The sequence below is a fragment of the Choloepus didactylus genome, chromosome 27 (assembly GCF_015220235.1).
Source record: "Choloepus didactylus isolate mChoDid1 chromosome 27, mChoDid1.pri, whole genome shotgun sequence".
Classification (NCBI taxonomy): Eukaryota; Metazoa; Chordata; class Mammalia; order Pilosa; family Megalonychidae; genus Choloepus; species Choloepus didactylus.
Genome location: NC_051333.1, coordinates 12,251,181 through 12,270,984, shown reverse-complemented (window position 1 = coordinate 12,270,984; position 19,804 = coordinate 12,251,181). Strand labels below are relative to the sequence as shown.

Sequence of the window (19,804 nt, the reverse complement as noted above, 5' to 3'; positions counted from 1 at the left end):
ACGTGCCTTCCCAGCTAACAGAGGTTTTCTGGACACCATTGGCCATCCTCCAGTGAAGGTACTCGATTGCTAATGTGTTACCTTGGACACTTCATGGCCTTAAGACTGTAACTGTGTAACCAAATAAACCCCCTTTTATAAAAGCCCATCCATCTCTGGTGTTTTGCATTCTGGCAGCATTAGCAAACTAAAACACAATTGTAATAGAGCTCTTTTAAGAATTTTTGCTTGCCAATTTGGTTATATCACCCAGAGGTAGGAAGATATATATTGCACAAACACACAAAAATGGAAAGTTAGACACACCTAAAGCCAGAAACATAGAAATATAAAACTCACTAATTTGAATCCTACTTTTTCATCTTTTCTGCTATGCTTGAATATTATAAATCCTCTCGGGCCTCCCTGTTTGTCTACTCTTATAGGCACTTGCAGAAGGGTAGAAATATTGCCAGTGGCTCTGCTGCTAGTTTTAGAGAGTAGCCCTGGCCAAATTGAGTACCGTGACAGGTATGGGAGGGGGAGAACATTTCTATCAGTAAAAGAGTGGGATCAATAAAGAGGGACACAGAGGAGGAGGAGGAGGAGAAGGAGGAGAAAGGGGAGCGTCCTTCTTTCTTGATCTGTTGGCTCTTTGGTTACAGGGTGGAGGTGGAGCAGCTAAAGGAGTTAATAAAGATTCTCTTGGATCTTCCAAATTTGGAACTGGTAGGACATTATTCTTTTCTCTGCTAGTCTTTCCAGGTAAAGTTTTACATTTTCTCATAAAAATTGATTGCTAAGAGAGAAAAATAAGGGACTGAACATACTTCATGTCATCTCATTTCTGTTCTTTTGCAGAACAACTGTCACTGTAATACAGTATTTTTTTTTTCATAAAGCCATTCTCAGGCCATTTCTTTCCTGATTCTAAATCATATTGTTTCTGGAATGTATTACAGGAATAAAAATTTATTTTCTTGGGCTTGTAATTAAAATCTTTCCTATTTTTCAAAATACAGCCTGAAGATCTATACCCAGGAATGCTATTAGCATTAAAATTTCGAATTTTAAAGAATTTCCGTAATCAGTAACCGATTAGAAACACTTGAACAATACAAATGCAGTAACACACCAACTAACAAACTTAGTCACTTAACACTATATACTTAAGTAACTCACCAATTAATAACTAGACTGAGGACACTGACTAACAGTTAAACAGGTATTAAACACTTAGTATACCTAAGTAACACACCAATTAACTATTAAACAGGCATCATACAATTATGTAAATGTATGTAAATTATGTAAATTTCATTACATATCAATTATTTGTTGGATTGCTTATTATCCAGGAGTATATTCTACAGACAAACTCAGGTCAGATCTTGAACCCTGTACAAAATTGTACTCAGGAAACAAGAAGGTAGAAAAGGTCAGAGCAAAGGGGGATCATTCTGGAAGGGGGACCCAAGGCCTCAAATACATGTCCAGGGGACTCAAACTGCTGATTTCCTGATCCACTTTTACCTTAATAATCCACTCAGCCAGTCAGATGTCCAGACTTGGACCTGGAAACTGCTTCTCTCCTGGAAGCTTTTTAAAGTGCTGAGGGTCTGGAGTGCCGGCAAAGCAGAGAGAAACTTGGTTGCTGAGCCTCTAGACTAAAAGAGTCTAGCAGCCCAAATGGATTGATTACCATGTTTACTTGTCCTGCTGGAGCTATATAACTTCAGGGAGTTGAAATCTTTGCTTCTTAGGAAACTCTCCCTTCTGGGGCCAACGAATTGATACCAAACAAGTGTGGGGTTCTCTGCCCAATGTGCAAAACAGCGAATCTATGAGACTGGGCTTCAAGGAGACAAAGAGTATATGGCTACATGTGAAGTAGGAGATCAGATGGCCTGGTAGCCCCAAAGTCTGTCTCCCCAAGTCTAAGGAGTTCGGGATTTTTATGGATTCAAAGAAGGGCAGATGGAATTGATTCCTTTACAACTGAGACTAGGCTAGACTAACCATTACAATCGTTAAGTATACACAGGGCTGAGACTAGTTGAGTTTCAGTAATTTTAGGTATTAACTTCTGCCTATTCTACAATATAGAATGTAAAAACAACTGTATAATGATTCAGAAATCATAATCATTTGTTAATTCTTAATTTCTCAGTTAACTGCCAACCCTGTCAACTTTTGGCATTTTACCTTCCAATATAGAACCTTAAATTATGTTTTCTTGATTTCAAACAGTCTCTGGGACTTTCCAGAGGACCTCTGGAAAATCACAAAAGATTTGTTCTTTCATCTTGTAAAAAAATGTGAAAAGTAATTAGGTTTATTTAATTATGTTATGAGTTGCATGGTAAATATTGTCAAATTAAAAAGGATTGTCTAACCTATTGGTTAAATTTGTATGGGTAAAATGTCATTAATACAAATATTTCAAAAGTTATATAAGTTCCTAAAAATGTATCCATGTCTTCATTGACCAGGATATGTCCTAGTACTGACCCTTCTGGTATTAGACAATGGTGTAGTGTTAATGGTTGTCATTCCAGTTACTCTTTAAAAAAATGTTACATGCAACAGAAACAATCAAGTTTCCTTGTTGGTTACATTTTTCACTTTGCTGTTTCCCTGAAAGTGCTTATAATCATCTACAGGTCAGAACTTCATCTTCAGCAAAAAAGGGACTTTAAATGAGAAGCAAAACACAGATATATAAATAATATTCTGCCTCTCAATTTCATAACCCTAGTAAAACTCTAAATGAGGGATGGGGCCAAATCCCTTGACTGACAGGGCAAAGCACAATAAAATGAAGTATGCCTGTAATATAAAATATTTTATTTTTACACATGGGATAAAGCCTCAGTACTTTGCTACTGTTTCTACCTTGATCAGTAAATTATCTTTTAGAGTAATTAAGAATAAAAAAAAATAAGTGTGTAGCTACTTCCATAATTCCTCATTTCTTATTGTGTGGATCCATATTTCTGTTTGGTACCATATACCTTCTGCCTGAATAACTTCCTTTAATATTTCTTGTGCTGCAAGTCTACTGGTCATGAATTCTCTCAAGTTTTTTTCTTGGTCTTAAGTACTCTTTATTCCTCTTTTTTTAAATAAAGAATTTAAAAAGGAGAGACTATTTATTCATCACACAGAGACCATTTGCAAATTCAGTAATGCTGAATGCTCTGAAAAAAAAGTTTTCTTTCTCCTGAGAAAGAGGCAACTTATATAGTGAATAGAATGAGGATACACAAGAAAATATATGATCAGTTAAGCAAAATAGAAAAGAAAAGAAAAATGATAGACAAGCAAACCTTACAAGGTCATGGAATGCATGGAATGCTAAAATGCTACTGATGAAACTTATTTGCTCCCACCCCCAGCCTCAGTTCCTGACAAAGTCCTGGTTTTTGGAAAGCAAAGCTGAGGTTTAGAGAATGTTGGGAAGTCCTAGCAGTTGTAAAGGGTCACAGAGACCCAGATAACTTGACTCATAGATAATTTGTCTTAGGCATATGTGGCAATTTCAACATGTACTGACAAGTTAGCTTTTATCTTCATCATATAAGTTAAAATGGCCTTGGCTTTAGACTGTACAGACAAGTTGCCTCCAGGCCCATATCAATTTATTAAACAATTCTCCCCTTTTGAACGTTCTCTCTCCCAGAGAGTATGATCATCATGTAGGTCAGTCTTCAGATGCTCTTTGTCCCTTGGAGATTCTTAGTTTTTTTCTTCCTTTTAAGAGATTCCATCAGGAGTGCTGAGGATTTCACATCCCACTGTCATTGGAGCACCACTCCTGTCTGCATGTGAATGAGGTTAGGTAACTAGGCAAGGAAAGGTATGAGACAATTCCATCCAAGTAATCAAAAGTGTACTTATTAATCTTGAAGAATCAACAGTAATGGGGCTCAGTCTTATGCAGCTCTTCACTGTTGGTTGAATGTGATAGAGAATCGTTGTCCAATGTCACCATGAGGGTGTCAGAGCAGTTGAATGCACTTGGCAAGTCCTTTCCATGGGTTTCTGAGACAGTCCTTTTTCTTGAAGATAAAGTATTCTGGCCTGTAGCTGATTGCAAGAGTTTTTATGGAAGCAAAAGAATAAAAACTATCACAGGCAGAGAATTGAATAGCAAGTGTAAAGGGTTTTGTGGGTACCTTCCCCTAGTTGAGTTGCCCTTATGGTATTCAACACAACATCTGGGACCACACCCCCTCCAAAGACTCTGGGGGACAATCCTGCTTGCCTCGTTGAGCTTTTATGGCTCCAGGAGATCCCTACCTTATGGCAGCATCACTCCAGTGTCTCTCTCTGTCTTCTCATGGTATTCTCCCTGTGTCTCTCTGTCTTCTTTCATTGTTGAATGGTGTTTTGGGGGTATAGAATTCTAAGTTGACAATTTCCTTTCTGCACTCCATTGTATTCTGGTTTGCATGCTTTTCTGATGAGAGGGTGTCTTGTAATTCTCATCTTTGTTCCTCTCTATGTACTGTCTTCTTTTCTTCAGACAGCCTTCAAACTTTTCTCTTTATGTTGGATTTTATTTTGCAGCTATATATCTAATTGTATTTTTTAACCTTTTTGTTTTTAAAAATTCAAATATAAAAATGTAAAACCCACAGAAAAATACACATTTACATAGAAAGCCTTTTGTTCCTTACCAGTTAGACTCCTCAGGCAGCAATATGATAAAGTGAGCAGCTCCAAAGTCCCAACTCTCTACAGTATCATTGGCAAATTAATTTAGAAAGTATTGAAATGACTGCCAGAACTTTAGAACAAAGTAAAGGGTCTATAGAGACCAAATGAACAGCTGAATCAAGAAAAAGGCAATGTTGTGAGGCATATACCTAGGTGAATGGAACTTGAGGACAGTATGTTGAGTGAAATAAGCCAAAATCAAAAAGACAAACATTATAACACCTCACTAACATGGACTAACTATAATGTGTGAACTCTGAGAATTGAATCCGAGAGCATAAGTTATCAGGGGAAGACTTATGGTAAATGTTCCTAGATTGTAAGCTCTTACAGCAGTCACGTCTACTCTTGAGTTGTAGTGGTTATCTCTAAATTCTGAGGGGATGAGTTGTTTGTGTCTAACCTGGTCAGTCCCTGTAACTTTGGGTATCTGTGTGACACCCAAGACTCAGAGCCAGAGTTCAGCAGTTAAGAATGTCAGCATTACCCCATATAGCAGATGGTAAAAAAAAAGCTGAAAAATAGATCAGACTTCAATTAGAGATATGAACAAAATGGACTAATGGGTAAACCAGACTAAAGGGTAAAGGATGATATTGACTGTATTTTAAAACCTCAACTTTTGTGTGAGAGCAAAGGAAGAGATGTGTATTTGGTGCAAAATCTATACATTCTGTAGCATGCTATATAATTTAACTTGTATGGTCAGTTTATTCAAACACCATAATTACATGGAATGTTGAATAGGGGATGAGATCTGGTTGGTTTGTACAGGTTAGTGTGAAACCCCAATACATCCCAGAGAAATTTGGACAGAGAATAAGGAGTATTTGCAGGGACCCCTTGAGGTCCTGGGGAAAAATGTGGATACATTACATTTCCCCACTTGGGGAATTCTTAATATTCTCACAAGGATTAGGGCTACCATTGTAGGAGGCCAAGTCCTTGATCTTGGGGTTGCCCTTATGAAGCTTGTTACTGCAAAGGAGAGGCTAAGCCTATTTATAATGGTGCTTAAGAGCCATCCCCAGAGAACCTCTTTTGTTGCTCAGATGTAGCCTGCCTCTCTAAGCCCACTCGACAGGTAAATTCACTGTCCTCCCCCCTACATGGGACATGACTCCCGGGGATGAGCCTGAACCCGGCATTATGGGATTGAGAAAGCCCTTCTGACCAAATAGGGAAAGAGAAATTAAGCAAAATAGTTTTGGTGACTGAGAGATCTCAAATGGAGTCAAGAGGTCATTCTGGAGGTTATTCTTATGCATTATATAGATATCTTTTTAGTTTTTATTGTACTAGAATAACTAGAAGGAAATACCTGAATCTGTTGATCTGCAATCCAGTATCCCTGATTCTTGAAGATGATCATGTAACTATATAGCTTATACACTGTGACTATGTGATTGTGAAAACCTTGTGGTTCACACTCCCTTTATACAGTGTATGGAAAATGAGTGGAAAAAAGGGGAACAAAAAGTAAATGAAAATGGAGGGGAAGGAGTATGGGATGTTTTGGATATTCTTTTTTACTTTTATTTTTATTCTTATTCATATTTTCTGAGTAATGAAAATATTAAAAACAAATTGTGTTGAATGCACAACTATCTGATGATACTGTGAACAATTGATTGTACGCTATATGAATATATCTCAATAAAATTGCATTAAAAGGCAATATAAAAATGAGAGGAATGCATGGCATTTTTACTTGCCCTTGCCCCACTCCCTACCCATTCCAGAACCAGTTTCAAAGTGGGTTGCACACATTCCCAGTGGAGACCCTGGTCTCTGGTCCAAGGCAGAGCAGAGCAGGCCCTGTTTGCGAATTACTGTGCTTGTTCTAAATTGTCTGGGGGCTATCTGATGGACTGACACAGGCACTTGTCTCTGTTTTGCCTAATTCAGAGCCCGTTCATGGTGGAAAAGTGGCGAGCATTTTTCCAAAGTATTGGGCAGTGATCAAAAACATGCAGCTGCCTGGGGTAAAAGATTATGGGCTGGGATGTACACTGTTTAAAGTCCAGGTGGAAACACCAAGGAGAAACTTTATATGGGAAATTAGGACATCCCAAAACACTTACGTATACTGGGAATTTAGAAAATCAGATAAATGTCCAAGAAAAGAGGCATGTTCATAATACCTGAGAAGACCTAAAGCTTTCATCACTAGCTGAGCTATAGGCTCAGTGCAAGCAGTAAGTCAGAGCTGAGGCAGAATTGTAAGCAGCTTGGTAACTGTGTTAATGATCCAGCACAGAGCCAATCTGAAAAGCCTGGGATAGGTATTTTTTGTTTTGTTTTGTTCTTTAAGCTCCTGGCATTCAAGGAAATCTCAGTCAAAAATGTCAACTGGAGGTCATGGCCCAACAATACTAGTTCTGGCAAACCTGAGTTAAACCTGAGTAGAAATAACAGTTAAAACTCAGGAATAGGTGTGACTGTTGTAAACACTTACAATCTAGGAAATTTTACAATAAAGCTTACTGAACATTCTTTACCTCTTAAAAATCTATTGCCCAATCTCTGTTCTATTCCCAGATAGAATTTAATTCTCAGCATTTGCTCATTATAGTTAGTTTATATTAGTGAGGCCTTACAATATTTTTCCCACTTTTTGGCTTCTTTCACTCAACATAATGTCCTCAAGTTTCATTCACCTAGTTGCATGCCTCACGACTTCAGTCCTTCTTGCAGCCACTCAATATTTCGTTGTATATATACACCACAGTTTGCCCTTCCATTCATCTATTGATGTACCCTTAGTCCACCTCCATACATTGCAAATTGTGAATAAGATGCCCAAACATCAGTGTGCAAATATCTATTCATGCCCCTGCTTATTAATAAGTGTATGACAGGCTTCATTGATATCCAAGTTAAGGGACTTAACAAATCCCAAAGTATCCATTTGTAAAATGTCTTCCATATTAAAATATATATAATCCCTATATATATTTGTTCTAGTTTGCTAGTGATGTGAGAATGCAAAACACCAGAAATGGATCAGCTTTTATAAAGGAGGTTTATTTGGTTACAGATACAGTCTTAAGGCCAAAAGTGTCTAAGGTAACACATCAACAATTGGTTACGTTCACTGGAGGATGGCCAATGGTGTCTGGAAAACCTCTGTTAGCTGGGAAGGCACGTGGCTGATGTCTGCTCCAAGTTCTGGTTTCAAAATGGCTTTCTCCCAAGACATTTCTCTCTAGGCCACAATTCCTCAAAAATGTCACTCTTAGTTGCTCTTGGGGTGTTTTTTCTCTCTTGGCTTCTCTGGAGCAAAAGTCTGCTTTCAATGGCCATCTTCAAACTGTCTCTCAGCTGCAGCTACTCTCTCAGCTCCTGTGCATTCTTCAAAGTGTCCCTCTTGGCTGTAGCAAGCTCACTCCTTCTGTCTGAGCTTATGTAATGCTCCAGTGAACTAATTCAGACCCACCCTGAATGGGTGGGGCCACATGTCCATGGAAATTATCCAATCAGAGTTATCACCCACAGTTGGGTGGGGCATATTTCCATGGAAACAACCCAATCCAAATGTTCCAACCTAATCCCCACTAATACGTCTGCTCCACAAGATTGCATCAAAGAACATGGCTTTTTCTGGGGGACATAATACATTCAAACTGGCACAATATTCCATAATAAAAGAGGTCAAAAGAGTGTCACTGTGTAAAAATGTCTTAATAACATTATATTGCTATGTATATCTTATAACAAAATCTTCAATTCCAGACTTCAATAACAAATAAAAGAAAAGAAAACAACAGCTTAACGTCAGTAAGCTTTCAACAATCATGAACAGCAAACCCTGGGGAATCTTATTTCCAGAGTTACCATATTATAATATGCAAATGTCCACTTCGCAATGAAAAAAGATTCACAGTGTATACAAAAAAAAAAAAAAAACAGGAAAATATGGTTCATTGAGAGAAAAAAAAATATTGTCAGGAACTGTCCATGGGGAAGTACAGACCTTGGATTTAGAGACACAGACTTCAAATCAACTGTCTAAATGAGCTTAAAGAAGACAAGGGACCTGCTATTCAACACTGTGCTGGAAATTCTAGCCAGAGCAATTAGGAAAGAAATTAAAATAAAAGGCATCCAGATCAGAAAGGGAGAAGTAAAATTATTGCCATCCACAGAAGATATGATCCTTATTATACAGAACTCCAAAGAATACACAAGAAGTCTACTAGCGCTATACATAAATTCAGAAAATTATCAGGGTACAAGATAAAATTACAGAGATCACTTGTATTTATGTACACCAGCAATATACTATCCAAAATGGAAATTAAGGCAATTACATTTACAACAGCTTTTAAAAGAACAAAATATTCTAGGAATAAATTTAACCAAGGAGGTGAAAGACTTGTACATTGAAAACTACAAAACACTACTGAAATAAACTGAAGAGGACCAAATTATAGGAAATAACATCCCATGTTAATGGGTTGAAAGAGTTAATTTTGTTAAGATGTCAATAGTACTCAAAGCAATTTACCCATTTGAAATGGTGCAGCCCCTCTGGAAAGCAGTGTGGTGATTGACAGGAGGCTAAGTATAGAGTAGCCATATGATCCTGCAACCCTATTATTAGGTATATATTTGGAAGAACTGAAAGCAGGGACATGAATTGGCATTTGCACACTGGTGTTTATGGCAGCATCATTCATGATTTCAATGGATGAGGGTGGCCTAAGGGTACATTGACTGATGAATGGAGGGGCAAACTGTGGTGTGTACATACAATGGAGTATTAAGCAGATGGAAGAAGGAATGAAGTTGTGGGACATGCAACTAAGTAAATGAAACTTGAGGATATTATGTTAAGTGAAATATGACAGAAATGAAAGGACGAACATTGTAAGGCCTCAAAATACAAACTAACTTTAATAAGCAAAAGCTGAGAATAGAATTCTAGAGCCTAGGTTTTTAGGGGATAGAAGATGGACAGAGATTGGGCAATCAATTATTAAGGAGTACAGAATGTTCATTAATGTTTACTGCAAAGGTACCTAGGTTGTATGCTCTTACAGCAGTCACATCTATTCCTGAGTTTTAACTGTTATTTCCAAATTCTGAGATACTGCACTCCTTGTGTATAATCTGGTAGTTCCTTGGGACTTTGGGTGTCTGTGTGATTCCTGAGACTCAGAGTTAGAATTATGTAACTCTGCAAGTCAGCATTACTACATACAGCAACTGTTAAAGAAGTTAAAAAAGAAATCAGACTTCAATTAGAGATATGAATGAAATGGACTTGATCACGACTGGGGTAAATCAGAATACAGGGTAAAGGATGACATTGACTGTATTTTAAAACCGCAACATCTTTGTGAGACCAATGGAAGAGATGTTTATTTTGTTCAAAATTTAAATTTTGTGTTGCACACTATTTAGCCTGTATGGTCAGTTTACTTAAACAAATAATTTTGTGGAACATAGATTACAGAATGAGAACTTATTATTCTGTACAGGTTAATATAACCACAATACATCCCAGCATATTTTGGGCAGGATATAAAAAAGTATGTGCAAAGTATCCTTGTGGGATGGGGGAAAATGCAAAATATTAACCTTCCCCACCTGGGGAATTCCTGATATTCTCTCAAGCATTAGGAACCCCCAATTTAATAAGCCAAACCCTCAATCTTAGGGCTTGCCCTTATGCAACTTATTTTTAAAATGGTGAAGCTACACCTATTTATAATTATGTGTAAGAGTTACCCCCAGAGAACCTCTTTTGTTGCTCAGATGTAGCCTCTGTCTCTAAGCCAACTCTGCAAGTAAACTCACTACCCTTCCCCTTATGTGGGACATGATTCCCAGGGGTGTAAGTCTCCTGGGTGATGTATAACATGACTCCGAGGGATGAGCTTGGCCTTGGCATTTTGGGATTGACAGAGCCTTCTTAAACTAAGGGGGATAAGAAATGAAAGAAAATAAATTCTCAATGGCTAAGAGATTTCAAATGGAGTTGAGAGGTCATTCTGGAGGTTATTCTCATGCATTATATAGATATTTGGTTTTAGTTTCCATTGTATTAATGGAACTGTAATCCTGTAGTCTTGATTTTTGGTAATGATTGTAAAAAAAAATAGCTATTATGGTGTGACTGTGTGATTGTTAAAACATTGTGACTGACATTTTTTCCAGTGTATAGGCAGATGAGTTATAAAATAAAAACAATAAATAAATAATAAAGAGTTAAGGGGTATGATATGTTTTGGGTGTTTTTTCTATTTTTATTTTATTTTGGGATAATGAAAATGTTCTAAAATTGATTGTGATGAGTACACACCCATATGATGATACTGTGAGCCACTGATTGAATACATTGGTTGGATTATATGGTATGTGAATATATCTCAATAAAATTGTGTTAAAAAAGTGATCTACACATTCAAACAACCCCCTACCAAATTTTAGTAGTCTTTTTTTTTTTTTTTGGCAGAAATGGAAAAGCTGATCACCAAATTCACGTGGAATTACAAGGGCCCCTGGAATAGCCAAATAAATCTTCAAAAGGAAGAACAAAGTTGGATGTCTCATATTTCCCAATTTACAGGTTACTACAAATCAACAGTAAGCAAAACAATATGGTATCACCATAAATACAGACATATAGGCCAGCAGAGTAGAAATGAGGGTCCACAAATGAACCCACTTATCTGCAGTCAATTGATTTTTGTGAAGGCTGCCAAATACACTAAAGGAAGAAGAAATAGTTTTTTCAACAAATGGTGCTAGGACAATTAGATACCCACATGTAAAAAAAAATGAAGTAGGATCCCTACCTCACACCATATATAAAAATAAAAAATTAGAAATGGTAAAGAAACTTAACATGAGTAAAACCATGAAACCCTTATGAGAAAACATAGGGGGAAACCTGTAGCCTTGAATTTAGCAGATATTTCTTAAATATGACACCCAAAGCACTGGTAACAAAAGAAAAAATGAATAAAATGGACTTCATCAAAAACTTTTGTACATCAAAGGATATTATGAAGAAAGTGAAAAGACAACCTAGAGAATGGTAAATAGTTGGACATAATAAATCTGAGAAGGGTTTAATATTCAGAACATATAATTCATTGTATATAATTATATATTCATTACATGTAAATATATAAAGAATTGCAACTCAACAACTAAAAGGAAAACAACCCAATTCAAAAAATGGGCAAGGAACTTTAATAGACATTTCTCCAAAGAAGATATGCAAATGGCCAATAAGAAAATGAAAAGATGGTCAATGTCATTAGTCATCAGGCAAATGTATATCCATACCAAAATTAGATACCACTTCACACCCACCAAATGGCTATAATTTTTTAAAAATGGAAAACTAACAAAGGTTGGAAGGAGACAGAGAAACTGGAATTCTTGTACATTGTTGGTAGGAAATGTAAAATGGTACAGCTGCTGTGGAAAACAGTTCGGCATTTCCTCAGAAAGCTGAACATAGTATTTTCACATGACCTGGCAATCTCACTGCTAGGCATACACCCAAAAATGTTGAAAACAGGGAATCAAACCAATGTTTGTGTACCACTAATGCTCATAGCAGCATTATTCCCCATTGCCAAAATGTGGAAGCAATCTAAATGGCCATCAACAGATGAAGCAATACACAAAATGTGGTATATAAATACAATGAAAGATTCACCCATAAAAAGGAATGAAGTTCTGATCCATGCTACAACATGGATGAACCTTGAAGATATCATGTTGAGTGAAATAAGCCAGACACAAAAGGGCAAATATTGTATGATTCTACTTATCTGAAATAACTATGTATATATGCAAATTCACAGAGCCGGAAAGTATTAAAGATTACTAGGTTTTGGGGAACTGGGATGGGTAATGGGGTATAGAGTTTCTTTTTGGGGTGATGAAAAACTTTTTAATAATCGTGTTTATTTTAGCACAACATTATGAATGTAACTAATACCACACAGCCTAACACTTGAAAGTGGTTCAAAGGGGGAATTTTTTTTTAATTTTTATTAAATTCAGTTTTATTGAAATACATTCACACACCATACAATCATCCATGGTATACAATCAACTGTCCACAGTATGATAACATAGTTATGCGTTCATCACCACAAGCTATCTCTGAAAATTTTCCTTACATCAGAAAGAACCAGAACAAGAATAAAAAATAAAAGTGAAAAAAGAACACCCAAATCATCCCCCCCATCCCACCCCATTTGTCCTTTAGTTTTTATCCCCATTTTTCTACTCATCCATATACTAGATAAAGGGAGTGTGATCCACAAGGTCTTCACAATCACACTGTCACCCCTTGTAACCTACATTATTATATAATTGTCTTCAGGAGTCCAGACTGCTGGGTTGGAGTTTGGTAGTTTCAGGTATTTACTTCTAACTATTCCAATACATTAAAGCCTAAGAGGTGTTATCTATACAGTACATAAGAATGTCCACCAGAGTGACCTCTCGACTCCACTTGAAATCTCTCAGCCACTGAAACTATTTCATCTCATTTTGCATCCCCCTTTTGGTCAAGAAGATACTCTCAGTCCCACGATGCCGGGTCCAGATTCATCCCAAAGGGGGAATTTTTAATTGTACATATGTTACCTCAATAAAATACACACGAAAAAGGTTTGTTGCGGGTCTTGCATATTTGGCATACATAGCAAGAATGTTCAGGAATGGAAGGCCAACATCTGATTGCCTCTCCCTAGAATGATAAAAGTTAAATGACACCAAAAGGAAAAACATTAGACAAATCTAAAACATAGGTCATCTTACATGACAGCTGACCTAGATTATTCAATAAGTCAAGCCCATGGTTAAAGGTTAGCAGGGAGACAGTTCAAGACTAAAGGAGACACTACAAACATAATATGATGAATGGAGCTTTAAATATTGATTCAAACATTAACCAATAAAAAGCACTTTTGGAAAATATCATTGGAAATTTGAATAGGGACTAGGTATTAGGCAAAATTAACATAATTTTTAATTTTGTCTGGTTTAATTGAGAATTTATGATTAAGCAATACATGTCTATACTATTTAGAGAAACAAGGGGAAATTCTCAGGGGAAAAATGGTATGATGTCAGTGATATGATTAAAAATACTACAGTAGCAAAAATGGAAACAAGAGAAAGTCACAGTTGCTCAGATACCGTAACATAGCAACATTTTTTGAAAATAGCCAAAAGGTAGAAACAACTGAAGTGTCCACCTTCAGATGAATGGATAAACAAAATGTGGTATATTCATGCAATGGAATAGTATTTATCCATAAAAAGGATTCAAAGACTAGTAGATCCTACAACATGGCTGAACCTTAGAAATATTATGCAAATTGAAATAAGCCATATCCAAAGGGATAAATATTGTATGATTCCACTTATAAGAAAAATATGGAATAAGGAGAAAAATACAAAGTATGTTGGAGGTTAGCAGAACCTGCGGAGAAGGGCCATGGGGAGTCTGCTTAATGGGTAAAGAGTTTCTGTTTCAGGTGATGAAGAAATTGTAAAAATGGAAGGTGGTGATAGTAGCAGAACATTGTATAAGTTATGCCACTGAATTGTATTATTAGAAATGTTAAAATGGAAAAGGTCAGTTTTGTATATATTCTTACATGAATAAAATCCAATGTCATAGATGAATCAAGGGTAGCAATATATTAATTATTGTTAAATCTGGAGGATGAGGGCATGGGGGTTCATTTTACTATTCTTTTACTATTTTTTATAATAGAGCTTAAAATGTTTTTAAGTTCTTTCTCAGCAGAAAGGTGGGCAGTGCATGCTTTCAGAAGTTGAATTTATTAGTTTTCTGGATAGGACCCCACACCTCCACATCCACTTTTGAATAGCCATGGCCCCTTGATTTCAATCAGTTTTTAGAAAAATAAGACAGTCTCTTTGTTTATGACGTCAAGAGCAGGATGGATGTAGATTATGAGATATCTGAAGCTAAACATTTTCAAGATATATCCAGTTTCTTTTTCCCAATTACACTATTTCCTTCAGTTTCCAGGGCAGAGCATTTCATTTGCCGGAATACCAATCATCAAAACGAGCAATTAAAACCTACAAAAGCTGGAAGCTTTTTGTTATTTGTTTTGTGGCCTGATCAGAGTCTTTAGTATCTCGGAGTGAATAACTAATGCCAGGTTTTATTATCAAAGATCTAGATGCAAGCAGTCACGTGTAAAATAAAGAAGGCAACAGACGCAAACCAAGCCTCAGATTCTCTATTCCTTCAATTCCGTGTCCAGGGAAAGCCCATCCCAGTGCCGTTAAGGTGGTGTACTTTTATCTTAGACATCACTTCCCTGTTATGATGTGATTTTCTTTTCTAATTGCAAGCTTCGCTTTCCTCTACTATATGGCCACGTTTACTTTACAGTAGTACTTATTAGTACTGTAATTAAACGACAGAGAAAAGAGGAAGAAGGAAGGAAAAAAGCGAGGTAGGGAGGGGTAGAAAGAAACGGAGAGAGAAAAGAAAAAGACAACCAGAAAAAAGAAAAGAAAGGAAAAAAAGAAGAAAAAGCCCCCAAAGCACATGTAAACTGTGAACTAAACCTGCTTTTATTACAAAACTATAAGCCGAGGTTTCTGGGAATTGTAGTCGTGTATCTGATGGTGGCCGAGGCACTTCCGCTGCAGCAGGGCGGGGCTGTGGCTGTCGCTCTTTTTGGTGATTATGGGAATTGTAGTCCTGGAGCTCCCCTGGCACCCAGGTACTTCCGCTGCAGGACGGCGGGGCTGAGGCTGTCGCTTTCGCGGAAATTCTGTGAATTTCAATCCTGGAGCTGCTGGAGAGCGAGGTCGCTGCTATCAGTCTTGGTCCCGAGGTGAGTCAGCGCCACCCTCCGCATCCTCTCCTAGCTTTCCTTGCCGGGACGTGGAGTCCGCAGGAGTCGGCCCTCTCCCCCGGGGAAGAGAAACCGCGGCCAGCGGTGGAGGGCGCAGCCTGGTGACGGGGGCAGCACTTTGCTCCCCTTGGGGTTTGGGGCTGTGGGCGGGTCTCCGGGTTCCGCGCGGGTCCGGGTCGTGCATCGCGGCGTTTCAGGGTCTTCCTGGCGCGCCCCAGCCATATGCCACCTCCTCGCACCTTCCACGAACTCTGTCGCCATCGGCGAAATTATCTTGGAAGAGTTCATTTCTCCGTTTTTGTTCTGTAAAATGGGGTAAATAGTTGTAACTTATCTAGTATGGTGTTGTGAGAATTAGCTGAATAGATCGGAAAATGCTTAGAACCGACCCCGGCTTATAGTAAAAAGTGGTCGGTTGTTACCATTCTTATTTCTTCCCGGAGAAGCGCTCGGTCCCTGAAAGCTTTGGGGAACAAACGTTGGGGTCGGAGCTCAGCTGTTGAGCCACCGGCTTTTCTCCAATTCCTGCATCAAGCGGGGCTGTTCCGAGATTCTTAATGGTACCCCTCCCCCCCCCTTTTTTTAAAAGCAAGAAGTGGCTCTCACCCACTGTGATTTTCGTGGGCCAGGGACACGCTCGTGAGCTCTCCAGCCTCCAGTGCGCCCTCAGCCCCGACTTCTCGAAGAGGGCTGCGCAGATGGGGGAGTGATCCCTTGTTTCCTGGAAATGTTGCCGAATTTGAGTTCCTACGTTCTTGGCCATGCATTGAGAAAGAATTCAAGGGCACAGCACAGATTCAGAGGTAGAAAGTTTATTAAGAACGCATGTGAGAAGACATGTGACACTCATGCTAGAAAAGGGATGAAGCACTAGAAGCCCCAGCACTGTGGTGGCGATCTCCTTTTACAGATGTTTGTTCCTTTGTGATTTTTATTAACTATTTTGCTACCCTCCCATTTTTCCTCCTCTGATGCTTGACTGTAGATGACTCACTTAGGTGTGTCTGTTGGCTCCACCTTTCCTCTCCTTTCTGGTGCTTGAGCTTAGATGACTCACTCAGGCGGGGTTCTTTGATCCCAGGTGCTGTTTATTGCTGTTCTCAGAGATCTCTTTCTCCTTGGGGCCTGACACCTTCTTGGAATTTCTCCTTTGCTCATCAGCCAGGCACTGCCCAAATTCTAACCCTATCTTAGTAACAACCTCCTGCCAGGAGAAGTCTTAACATGCTGAGTAACGTTTCTTATATCAGTAGGACAGATTTGTTTCACCTGTTAGGAAATTCTTCTGTTGGGGAAATGTTTAAATGTTTGTAAAATAAACAGATTGGATGGGCCATATTTTGATGAATGAGTAACAATAATTGATTAATATGATGAATTCCAAGTATTGTGAGGGCTTTATAAGCATCAAGTAGCTTAATCCTCATAGCAGACTTGTGATTTGGTACGATTATTGTCCCTGTTTTACAGATGATATGGAAAGAACTTAAATTATTTGTCCAAAATCAGACATCAGGGAAGAAATCATACTAGGATTTGAACTCAGGCTGCCTGGGTTTATGCCTTTATGCCACATTCTCCTTCATGCCTAAGAAATGGGAATCCCTATGTGAGGGAGGATAATAAATTAGGAAGGTAATTTGGGACTCTTAAGTAGAGGGCCTGAAGTGTGTGCTCATTTAATTATTTCGTATTTTACATGACATTATAATGTGTATTCTGATTATAGAAGTAATGGGTGCTCATATACAAAATTTGAAAAATATCGGGAAGAAAGCTAAAAATTATAATCCCAGGATGTAGAGATAATTGTAAACATGTTAATGTTTTCTTCTTTAGTTGTTTCCATGTATATATTTTTTTCTGTGTTTTCAAGAATTCTAATCATACTTACAATACTTTTATATTTGGTAAATTATAATATGAAAATTCCCAACCTATACAAATGTGGAGAGAATGACTTAATGAGTTCTGATGTAACCATCAACCCTTGTCAACAGTTTGCCAGTCTTGTGTCTTCATCATCCTCCCCCATCCTTTTTTTTTTTGCTTGAGTATTTAATACAAAGCTCACTCTTTGAGTCAAGAGGACTTAATATGGATTGTTGTAGATACATGGGGGCCAAAGGGGAGGGTATGTTAACAACTCCATGGTTTTTAGGTGATAACCAGAAGGATGGTAATTCCCCAAGAAAGTTGAGGGGCTAAAAAGTTGCAGTTAGATAATGGAAGATGACAAATTTTGTTTACTTATTTGAGATTTAACTTATCATGGGGTTGGCAGAGACATGTTATTTAGTAAAGTGTTGATGGTTGGTGCGTTTGTTCAGTTGGCAGCTGGATGTAGAGGTGACCTGCAGCTCTGAGAGATTGTTTCCTGGATCCCTGAAAATAGATTTTAGGTGACAAAACAGAATAATAATGATCCATACATCTATTTCTTGTGCTTTATCTGACTCACTTTTGACTGGGTACAGAAACCATTGTTTTGGCAGAGTATTCAAAACTTGATAAATTGTTGTTGATTATTCTCACATGTCTAAAAACACGTGTACTCAGGATCAGACCAGGACTAATACAACATTTCTGTACTGTTCTCCAGGTCATGATAACAAGGGTGATAATAACAATAGATAACATTTATTGGGGGCTTATTGTGAGTCAGGCAGAGTTTTTAGTGCTTTTCGTGTATTAACTCATTTATTCCTGAATGTAACCCTATTATTATGCCCTTGTTACAGATGAAGCACAAGAAGGTAATTGATTATGAAGGTCACTCAGGCTATAACTGAAAGTGCCAGAATTGAAACCCTGGCAGCCTGATTCCAGGACAGTCAAGTTGCCGAAAATGTCCAAGACATTAAAGACTAGTAATAGCTGAGAAACTTAGAGACTAGAGGAAGACTAAGGAGAAGTTACTAAATGCAGCGTGGGATCTTGGAAAGGATCGTGGGAGAGAAAAAAGGTATTAGGAGAAAAACTGACAAAATTGAAGATCTGGAGTTTGGTTAATAATATTGTACTAATGTTAATATCCAGGTATCCATCACTGTCCTATAGTTATATGAGATTAACACTAATGGAAGCTGTACTATTTTTGTAGCTTTCCTGTTAGTTTCATATTAGTTACAAATAAAAGGTTTTAGAAAAGGAAAAGATTCAGAGGCTAAACCTGGACTGCCAAGGGTTGAAACTTCTGTCACCTGCTGGTTGGGTAACTTGGGGCAGGTCACTAACCCCGCTGTGCCTGAGTTTCCTAACTGGTAAAGTAGGGATCATGTTAGTATCCACCTCACATGTTGGTTGTAAGACTAGAAAAGGGAATGTATATAAAATGTGTGGAATAATGGCTAGCACTCGCTGAGTGCTCCAACAGTATTATTTATGTATAATGGAATACAGTATTGCTTTTAATAGTCATTCTTTTTTTCACATTTTTTAAATTGTGACATGTAACATATATAGAAAAGTGATAACTTCCAAAGTATGATTTAATAAGTACTTATAGAGAATGTTATGGGTTACAGTTCCATAATATCACTTAGTTCCTTAGTGTAAAATATAACATATGCAGAAAGGCGATAACACTCAAAGTATAATTTAAGAAGTAGCTCTAGAGCACATTTCAAAGAGTGTTATTGGTTACAGTTCCACCATATCAGTTATTTCCTTCCAGCGAATCTAATACCCTTTAAATTAAAAATTAAAAAAAAATTTGTGTAAACATTCAGTATTCATAATCCTTTGTTAAATCCTGTCTTGTTTGTTGCCACCCGTCCCTCTCATTTCATTACTGTCTCAATCTTTAGGGATATCTGGGCAGTGACAACCCTAATTTAGTCGTATTGAAAAGGGGTGTCGACATTGTGGGGAAGGGGGATGCATCTGGTTGATGTTCTTGAAGAGGCTGTTGACTCTGGGTTTTGGGACTTATCTGGCATAGGAACCCTCTGGAGGATTTAAGTTTCTGAAAAATAAACTTAGTGAGTGAAACCTTTGTAGAGTCTCAGATAGGGATCTAGGTATTCTTTAGTATTTTCAGGATTTGGGCTTGGCATACTGTGGCCATTTAAAATGTCCAGTTGAAGTTTGCATAAGGCTAACTTCCAGGATAGCCTCTGGAATCTATTTTCATACTGTGGGTATTTGGAATATCTAGCTGGAGCTTGCATAAGAGTAACCTCCAGGAAAGCAGGCATAGGCCTGCTCCAAACCAA

The 19,804-nt window shown here is 37.8% G+C and overlaps 1 protein-coding gene across 1 annotated transcript in view; it reads left to right on the top strand.

Annotated features, from left to right (window-relative positions):
• Positions 1-15,277: 15,277 nt before the first annotated feature.
• Positions 15,278-19,804, top strand: part of LOC119521049 (zinc finger protein 233-like) — a 28,914-nt gene continuing 24,387 nt past the window's right edge. Inside the window, exon 1 of the mRNA XM_037819039.1 lies at positions 15,278-15,566. Coding sequence (XP_037674967.1) covers positions 15,352-15,566 — 215 coding nt within the window. The 5' untranslated portion in view covers positions 15,278-15,351. The remainder of the gene's footprint in view (positions 15,567-19,804) is intronic.